At 34.6% G+C, this 10,269-nt stretch overlaps 2 protein-coding genes across 2 annotated transcripts in view; both read left to right on the top strand.

The window, feature by feature from the left end:
• On the top strand, positions 562–9,720 carry LOC109851367 (aminoacyl tRNA synthase complex-interacting multifunctional protein 1). Its single transcript, XM_020421454.1, has 12 exons — positions 562–710; positions 2,531–2,635; positions 2,737–2,907; positions 3,742–3,807; positions 4,200–4,265; positions 4,488–4,640; positions 5,572–5,753; positions 5,832–5,922; positions 6,087–6,155; positions 7,885–7,976; positions 8,574–8,637; positions 9,286–9,720. The coding sequence occupies exons 1-12, from the start codon at positions 633–635 to the stop codon at positions 9,388–9,390; spliced, it is 1,242 nt and encodes a 413-aa protein (XP_020277043.1). The 5' UTR covers positions 562–632; the 3' UTR covers positions 9,391–9,720.
• LOC109821879 (protein FATTY ACID EXPORT 3, chloroplastic) overlaps positions 9,869–10,269 on the top strand; it is a 9,522-nt gene continuing 9,121 nt past the window's right edge. Inside the window, exon 1 of the mRNA XM_020388037.1 lies at positions 9,869–9,873. Within this exon, the coding sequence (XP_020243626.1) occupies positions 9,869–9,873 (5 nt within the window). The remainder of the gene's footprint in view (positions 9,874–10,269) is intronic.

Genomic DNA, 10,269 nt, shown 5'->3' with positions numbered 1-10,269 from the left:
AGAAAAATATAATATAAATGGGTTTATTTAAAAAAAATTCTTCAACAATTGAAACAAAGGCAAATATGTGTCAACCTCTTTGGTGGCCAAATCAGCTAAAAAACAAAACAAAATTATTATTCCAATGAGTACTGAAAACTCGACTTCTTGAATCTGCCATTCTAATACTTTTTAAAAAAAAATTATGTAGATTAAAACTGACGCAGTCTGGTGCCAAAAATCTAGGGGAACCTTTAGATTTTAGTCAATCATTGTACTCCTGCTGGTCAAATTGCAAACATGCTATCAATGTGGATCCTATAACTTAATCTTCATGGATAAAGAAATTTAACAAATTAATTATTGTACTCCTCCTTTTTTTTTGGGGTTTGACAAAAAAATTGTATTAATTGCAAATTGACAAAAATATATTTGTCATATTAAGGCCCATCTATATAAGATACTTTAGCCCCAAACTGTCTACGACTGAAAATGGGCCAAAGCTAGCCATACTCGAATCAGACGGCCCAATTACCAGTATAACGGTTTCGGGCATGTCCGGCTAAAAAAACTGAAAACATCAACCCGACCCGAATCAAGCCCTAGCTAAAACCCAGGAGCGAAGCAGAGAGAGGAGACAGTGAAGAAAAAAAATGGCCGCTGATGTGGAGACGTGTAACAGGAACAAAGCTTTGATCTTTGCTCTCTGCAAATGCCTCTCACTCGATCCAGTAACTACTCATCACCTCAATCTTTTTAGTTCTTTTTTTAAATTTTTTTGGGGCTTTCTTTGATTGATTTCGTGGTTATAAATGGATAGTTCAGTTGGAGACCGATACAAGTAATGGGTCGGAGTAATTTCGTCGGATTTTTCTTCCCTTATCAGGGCCGGCCCCGAGGTTTGGTTGCCCTAGCCCAATCCAATTTTGGTTGCCCCTTATATTAAAAATTTGGTACGAACAATAACGATAAAAATGAATACATATAATACCATTTAACGTTCTATATTTGGCTCAAACTGATAACATTCTTTTGCAAAATCAATATTCATATAAGAAAAAATTACATTTGTGCTACAATTTAATTCAAAGAAAATCACTTCTCCTTGAATTTTTTAAAGCGAATTCTTCAATTAAGTCATCATACTCGAGATTCTCGAAGTATTCATTTTCAATTGATATAATTGCTAACCCATTCAATCAATCCCGTGACATGGTAGTGCGAAGATAACATATATGAAATCATAACAATCAACTAAACTGATGTCGGAACGAAGACTTAGCAATATCATTATTATTAAAACAATCAAACAATTAATCTAGATAGCAATCCAATAATATGAATGTCATCAAATCAAAGTTAAATTGAGATTATAATTAAAACCAAATAGAAATATATCAGATTCCATTAGGATTTTCGAGTTTTAGATGACTAGAAGGGAGATGAACTTTTTAACAAGTAAACATTATTTCCTCTTTCCATCTTTCAACTTTGATAAGCTTCTTTTAAACTTATGGAGACTGTGAGAAACTAGTCAGAAGGCATAACTGTGCCACCCAAATAGCTAAATCAAATCTAATTTCTAGTTTCAAAACAAAAACCTAGACGAAACCGCCCTGTGCCACCCAAATAGCTAAATCAAATCTAATTTCTAGTTTCAAAACAAAAACCTAGACGAAACCGCCCAAACATCATAACCCCTAATTCAACAACTAATATTCTGTCAAGATTCAAAATCAAAAATCTTAATTTCATTGCAAAACATCAAAACCCCAAATTTCCGTCCAAAAAAAACCTAAAATTATTTATTTAAAAAAATTACGTGATTGTGTTTCTTTGATGGACCGATCGGCCGTCAGCGTCGATAAGTCGATTCAAATTCTCTTCGTCTTTTGGGTGACTGGATCAGACTGTCGGAGGAGTCAGCGGGGTGGTTCGAATGATGGGAGCAGAGACGGGAAGGAGGAGTTGGAGGCTGACGGAACAGAGACGGCGGAACAGAGCGGTGTCTCCGTCGATTCAGATTCTCTCCGTTTTTTTTCTTTTTTTGTGAGCGGCAGAACAGAGACGAGAAGGAGGAGAGAGGGCTGACGGAAATAAAGGAGGAGTTGGGTAGGGCTTTGGGTATTAATAAGAGTTTTTTTACTAATAAAACCCCTAACAATTTTTGCATAAAAGTCCTCTTACAAAGTCCACTTCGAAAATTATTACGATTTGAGGGGTGAATGATGTAATTGCGATGGTTGCCCCCCCGGCCCTGGGTTACCCCAGCCCCGGGGCTTTGTGGGCTTACCCCAGGGCCGGCCCTGCCGTTATTCTCGGAGTTGATAATTTTGAATTGGGTGTTTGTTATTTTGACTGCAGATTGCTATTGAGTGTGTTGTTGAAGTGTAATCAAGTTTTGAGACACATTTACATTCTTGGGTGATTAATCACATGATAATCTTACAAACAAACTCTTAATTGTTGTAATGGTCATGTACTGATTTCGATTGGCTTTATGAGGACATCTATCTCATTACTAATTCAGAGAATCATGTTGAATTCGTAGAGCAAATTTTCAAGCGCAAGTGTCGAATCGGGTGATCTTATGAGTTTGTTCTCGAATATTTTGAAGCTATCAGGGAGTGATGTTCCCCTAGCAAATCAAGCTGAGGTATAAAAGTTCAATTTATTCACGGCGTATTTGCTATTCGGATTGTTTTTGTTGGTTATGTCTGATTGTACTAGCTTGACATCTTGTAACTTTGGTGTCAGGTAATGAAGTGGGTAGAGTTTGCGAGTAATTTTCCATGCGAACCTGAGGCTTGTTTTGCGAAACTTGAAGGTCTGAATGAGGATTTGGCCTCAAGGGCTGTTCTTTTGGGTTCCGGATTTCAACCCTCAGAGGCTGACATTGTTGTATTTTCTGCATTGCACTCTATCGTGGTATGTAATTTCTATTCCATATAATAATGGTTGCTGAGTGTCTTTGATAATCCATGCAACCTTTTTCGTTTTGGTAAAAGCAGAGACGTAGGTCTTGAATGAATTTAGCCTTTCCATCTAGACAAAAGTCATTTTCCTTTTAAAAACCAAGGCCCATGACTAGTGCACCTTTTTTCTAGTTTATGATGAATACCTTTTTGGACTAGAGATGGTTGTAAATTTCATGGCGTCGAGTTGTAAACTTCAACAATACATGAACGTCTGCTGACTCAGCTCCAATACAAATTTCAAAAACAGTATTGATGAAATGAAAGTGTGTTATTTAATTTCTTTTATTTTCTGAAAAAGATTTATAAGCTAATTTTTGTAAAAGTATTCATTAACAACATATTTAATTTAATCAACATGCACTTATTTGAGTCCTTGCCTTGTGATGTGCCTCGGAATTTGTTTCATTGTTTCTATTGGCAATGTAATATTGATTTCTTTTGGAAAAAAAAGAGAGGAATATGGAGGACAAAATCTTTAAAAAAGAGCGAGGAGGTTAAGATTGGAGTTACGTAAGTATTCCACAGGAATATTATGACACCTTTTGTACAAAAAATCTGAACAAAGGCAGATGCTTGTCAGTAAAGCTTAACAAGTGCATTACATTGATGTTTTATCTTGACTGCATCTAGAATATCCTGCTTTCTTCTTTCGTAATCATATGTATTAGATGTTGTTAATTGAAATATTTTTATTATTGTGTGTACTTTATTATTTATGTAAATATGAAATTGGACCTGGTGTAAGATGCTCATTACTTTCCGATTATTTTTGTACGATGAATAGAGCAATCTTTCTGAAGCAGACATGCAGAAGTACCAAAATATTGTAAGATGGATGGACTACATTCAGGTAGCGTTCTGATATATATTTCACATTCATTCCTATGCTAAATTATTTCCATGAATGTATATTTTTACCTCATTTTACCAAAAAAATCATTCCCGAGTGATCATTAGTAAGTTTTGAAAGCTGTATACACTGATACCTTTATTTTTTGTTCTTTTTGTTCTCAAAAGTTGGCTCATTGTGTTAACTAATGTATATCTAGGATTTCTTTCATTAAATACTCCTCACATTTGCAAAAAAAATATTCATTAAAATACTCCTCACATTTGCAAAAAATAATAAGTGCATGCCAATATTCATAATGTTTTGGTTTCTTTTTTGATTTCTTTCATTGCATCTGCTCCATAATGCAGTGGTTAATAATGCTATGTTCTACTTTTGATAAATGGATGCAGAACAAGGTAGATTTTGGGGGATTGCTTGCAAAAATTTTGGTTAGCCAGCCTGCATTTGAACATTTTGTGAGTTCTCTCCATCAGTTGGACTCTTCACTCTATCTTTGTTTATTATCCCATTTAGGTTAAAGTGAGATTGCGGATAGAATTCAAGTGCAACTTGTTGAGGACTACAAAAGTTCTACTTTTCCTAAGTATTATGTATAAATTTTCTCGTAATAAACAAAGATCCCTTTGATGGTGAATTGAGCAGTGTATTTTTTTCTTCCCCTATGTTCTATTTTACAGAGCTCAATGCAGGTCGATAAGACTACTGTTGATCAGATTTCAAAGAAAGTTGATAAGTCTAATGCTGATACGAGTTCAAAGAAAGTTTCTCAGGCCTCAAAGGATACAAATAAGTCAGAAGGAAAAGTAAATTCTGTGAAAGGTGCTGCTGAGGTACCATATTTGGATAGCAAAATGTCTATTTCATTAATTCTCCTTTCGCAGAGAAAAGTTTATTTGAGTAATTATACGTTTCTCTGAGTAATTTTTAATTGGCCATGTTTGTTCTCTCATTGCCCAACAAGAATTGATTGTATTTATTGAGTTTTGGCTTGAATGTGGATAATGTTATTTCTCTATTCATACTCAATATTACTCATGACCAAGAATTTTGCACCAATTTAGAAGGTGACACATCAAGTTACCTCGTGTAAATTTTTATCATCTCTTTTATGGAGCCTTACCATCACAGCAGATCCATTAATAAGGCTTGTAGATGATGATATCCTTCATACATTACGGTTATGATAAATGTTTTTATATGAGTTTTTTTTTCAGACAGATTTTTATTGATCTAAACTCACAGTTAGGCAGAGTACTTTTGTCGCATAAAGTTTGTTCACTTTTACTATTGATGCAAGGTTATATGATTTTACATTCATTTTTCATAGGACATGTAGATCTTGTAAACAATATGCATTATCCCTGGATCGCTGCCAGGCTCTTTGGTTTATTGGAATAATCATCCATGTTATCTTGAGAACAACAAAGTCCTCCATTGTATATGTAATGATTTTTATTGTTCTGTGACATATTTAATGTAGTAATTTCCTATTTATAAACTATTTGGTGGCCCAGCTATACGGTTTGCACTTTTCTTCATAATTTGCTATTTCACTATGCTAGGAAGAAAGCTCCTATGCATTGAGTTGCTGCCCCATTATTTTAATCTGTACACTCAACATTTGACCTTCTTTTGGGATGACTGAGAACTTGTTATTGCATCATTTTGCTAGCAGTTTTCCATGAATTTATTTTGTTTATTTTTTTTCCTAACTACTATGGATGTGTTTGGAAAAATTGATTGGCTTCTTGAAATTTTTAGAAAAAGACTTCTGGCAATGATAAACCTGCTGTTGAACCAAGGAAGAATATCAAGAGCTCTGAGGAGAAGAACAAACAACCTGATAAGGAGTCCTCTGAAAAGGATGCAGAAACAAGTATTACTATTCTTAATATACAGGTTGGTCTTATTCGAAAGGCATGGAAACATCCATCTGCTGATAGGTATGTTTCATGGCTAATATAAAACTAATTTCTAAATTTAATGGCTTTTTGATTTGAGTGCTTTGTTTTGTCCTGCAGCTTAATAGTTGAGGAGATTGAGCTGGGAGATGGTAACACACGTCAAGTCGTGAGTGGACTTGCAAAATACTGTAATCCAGAGGATCTTACTGTAAGAGCTCAACTTTCCTTGCTATCATCATCTAATACTTTTTTTTCCTGTGTTATTCTCTTTCAAGATTGTAGATGCATTGCTATCAATTACTGGGTCAAGTTCATTCTCTCTTGATCAATTTTATATGTAATTGATAAATATGGTTTGGATTTTATATGCAGAATCGTCGGGTGGCGCTAATTACAAATGTTAAACCTGGAAAACTACGAGATGTGATGTCTGCTGGCTTGGTAAGTCTCCGTTGTAACTTAGCTTAAATGTTGAATAACTGACTGAAGCAGCTTTATGTTTTCACTGTTGTATTCTAAATTAAAGAAAGGATGACCTATATATCGATGACCTATATATCTAATATATACATATACATACTGGCATATCAAATGATTAATCACGACCCGAATCCATATATATGCAAGACATGCAAAATTCAGAGTTATTATGGATCTATCCCAATAGAAGTTGAAGGAAGAATCGTATATATGCAAGACATGCAAAATTCAGAGTTATTATGGATCTATCCCAATAGAAGTTGAAGGAAGAATCGAATATTCAGTGATCAAATGATTCATTCCAGAGTTTGATATATGCTCAATACCTTGTCACAATATTCATTGAGATAATAGCAGATTCTTGACTCCCAAATTTCTCCTAGAAGAATGATATCCTAGGGTGCATCAGTATGGGTGCGGGTGCGGCTACGGGTGTGGGTATGGGACATGGTAAGTTTGTAAAAGGTAGGGTACGGGGACACGACTGAAACTCATGGGATTAATTATAGCTCTGAGCTATATATACCCTTTTAAATTGTAGTTCTTAAGGCTGAAATGAACTCGACCCTTCCAACAAATTACAGAAATGGAAGTGAAGTGTGGAGATATATATCCACAAAATGTATGACGAGTGTTTTAAATTAAACATGCATAGTATAATTGAGTATATGTCAAAATAAATATATGCATCTATTTAAGCAATTTAAAAAAAATATCGGGTACGGGTATGGGTATGACACATGTTGAGTACGGGTACAGCTCTATATCAGAAGTATCCAGGTAAGCATAGATGTATCTGATTTGTCGCCAATAAGCATCAGTTAAATTAGAGCTCCATCAATGGATTCAATTATTTGAGTTAATCATGAATACTTCATATTGCTTTTGGGAGTAGATATAGCATTTGACGTTTTTGGACTATGATTTGTTGTTGGCACACAGATCTTTTATACTTCTCATTAACTATGATGTCTTTTCCTATGTGTCCTTATCTGCAGAGCTGAACTGTTCCTTGTTAGCCTGACTGTTAAAAGTACATTTTTCTATTTTTTTACCATCCAAAAGTCCAGTTCGTATAATAATCACATTTGGGCATTCTACTAATCCTAACGCTAGTGCTTTTGTTATTGATACCATATTGTTTGCGCTGGAAAATTATCGTACATTCTCAACTGTTCTAGTAATCCTAACGCTAGTGCATCTATTTCTGTTGTTCTTGATTTTGATCGTTGATGGATTGAGATGTTATTTTTGAGATATAGGCTTTTGCCAGTTTCTCATTAACTATGATGTCTTTTCCTATGTGTCCTTATCTGCAGAGCTGAACTGTTCCTTGTTAGCCTGACTGTTAAAAGTACATTTTTCTATTTTTTTACCATCCAAAAGTCCAGTTCGTATAATAATTACATTTGGGCATTCTACTAATCCTAACGCTAGTGCTTTTGTTATTGATACCATATTGTTTGCGCTGGAAAATTATCGTACATTCTCAACTGTTCTAGTAATCCTAACGCTAGTGCATCTATTTCTGTTGTTCTTGATTTTGATCGTTGATGGATTGAGATGTTATTTTTGAGATATAGGCTTTTGCCAGTTTCTTTTTTTTTTCTTTATATGGTTTTGTGATGAAAATTATTACATCACTTATTTATCTTTGGTTTGTTTAATTATATAGTCCACCTGCTCTTAGGTATTATGTGCTTCAAATGAAGACCATACAGCAGTGGAGCCTTTGAGTCCTCCAGAAGGAGCCATCATTGGGGAGCCTATCTCATTTGCAGGGTAAACATGCATAACTTTATATTATTTTATACAATGGACAAATTAAGTTTGAGAGAGCATACCCATATCCTTTTCAGTTCGTTAATCGATAAGTATATTTGGCAAACGGACTAATTGGTGTTCATTTGAATATATCTATATTTTTTCATTAGTTGATAAGTTTCTCTCTGCATATGAATTGTACTTTTATTCTATTCTTAGAAACCTATTAAGTCATCATTGGGTACTATCCGAATCTAGCACTCGATTTTAATTGCTGGCTTTACTATCAGAATTGCTTACCAACTTAGTATCAACCCTCAAAATTTTCATCTGCGGCTATTGGAATTTGAATCGTCGTTAAACGTTCATGTGTTTTGCTTGTAAAACTGTAATTGAATTCCTTGAAAATTGAAACTCATTTGCAATTGCTTACTTGAGTGGGAATAGCTGCATAATGTTGTACTTCCTTACTGTCCCTTGAAATTGAAATTCTTGTTGTGATTATTTGTATCATGGATTTAGGTGGATGGTAGTTCAATTGCTTTGTGCTCTTGGATGTACTCTTGCAAATTTCATAATGTTTTTTTGAACTGTGGACATGCTCTTTTATTATAGGTATGATGGGAAGCCAGAAGATGTTCTAAACCCAAAGAAAAAGCAGTTGGACAAGATCACACCGGTATGCCAATTGTCCTCGTCCTTGATATTCTGATTTATGTAGAAATGTCTTTGATTATGTAGTCTACTGGAAGTGAGATAAAAGATTGTTCACAATTTTCACACCTTTCTATTTCCTAAGAAACATGTGACATACTAATGATTTTTTATGCTTCATGGATGTTTATGGGCCTTTTTTTTTATCTTTACGTAAATTGTTAGTTATGGTCAGGGCACTTTTTTCTACCAACATCTATGTCATCCAAGTAATAATAGAAATTACCACTGGGTCTTGCCTCAACTTTAAGAACATGGCTTGGGATTATGGAAGGGTGTTATGAACTTTACGTTCAAAACAAAAAAGGAACGAGTCGTGGTCACTATTTAGGAACTATTCAAGAGGTACAATTTTTTGAAATTGTGAAAAGATTTTTTTAGAGGCAACTTGGGAACGTTTACAACATGAAATTGCAGCGAAAATGTAATTTGGATTACTGAAAATTCCAAAATTTTGCAACTAATTCTCAGAAAATTGGTCCAATGTCTCATAGGATTGGATCCTTGTTGGATAAATATATTGATCATAGGCAAACATATTACTGAATAGAGATTATCTATGTATACTCCATAAGCTATCATTAGCTTTGAAAACTCTTCTTTGTGCATTCAGCATTTGTACACGGACGACAAGGGCATAGCAACCTACAAGGGAGTCCCGTTCATGACATCCGCGGGTCCATGCACATCTTCTATCGCGAAGGCAAGCATCAAGTGAGAGCATGTATTTCCCCGAAAAGAAAAAGAAAATTAAAAAAGAAAGCGTCTTTCATCCAGCAAATTGACCCATTTTGAGAAGAAGATGAAAGTGATGCGATTTTTATACTGTTGAGTTGTAGATTGTACTCTTTAAGATCAAAGAGAAGGTGTAAAGAAGATGTAAAAGATTTGCTTCTTACTACTAGTATTTTGCTTGCAACTCCTTTGGCTTTTGTTCTGTTAAAAGCACGTGGCATCTGTTTCTGCCTTGCTCCTCTCTGAGAGGCACATGTACTTTGCTTGGCTACGGAGTTTTGGAGGTTTTGCTGGATTGGTCCTTTATTTGATATCTTGTGGAAGTTCTTTGCTTGCATAGTTGGTTTTATTTTTATTTTTATTTTACTTAAATACTTTGTTCTTTTAGGTGTTAACCCTTGTTGTTATAAAGGTTGAGTAGGGTATGCAGATCCTTCTTTTTTTTCTCAAAAATGTATAACATGAGGTAAAGCTAGATTTGTTTTTGCCTAGAGATAGTTCAGACACAGAATTCTTACAAAGCCTTGTTGTATCATATAATTTATCTAAATTGGCCCTTGGTCTCTTCGTGAATGACTTAAAACACCCTTGTTGTACATAAACCATTCTCATAAAATTTGCACGCGCTTAGAATACAATACCCCGCATTAGGGATGTACAGTTGTAAGCTCGAGGATTTATTTTGGCGAGTTTAAAGTTACAAACGGTTTATCTAATTTATCAAGATCTAAATCATTGCGAAAGATAAAATAATTTGGTACTAATTGATAAATACTTAATCTCCCTCATGGGCCATTAAAAATCTTGCTTAGAGCCTGTCGGTTTGTACAAGAATAGCTATGGAGGGGTTGAAGCAAAGAAG

The sequence above is a fragment of the Asparagus officinalis genome, chromosome 8, assembly GCF_001876935.1.
Source record: "Asparagus officinalis chromosome 8, Aspof.V1, whole genome shotgun sequence".
Lineage (NCBI taxonomy): Eukaryota > Viridiplantae > Streptophyta > Magnoliopsida > Asparagales > Asparagaceae > Asparagus > Asparagus officinalis.
Note: the sequence above shows the minus strand (reverse complement) of the source record. Positions and strands in the feature narration are given on the sequence as shown.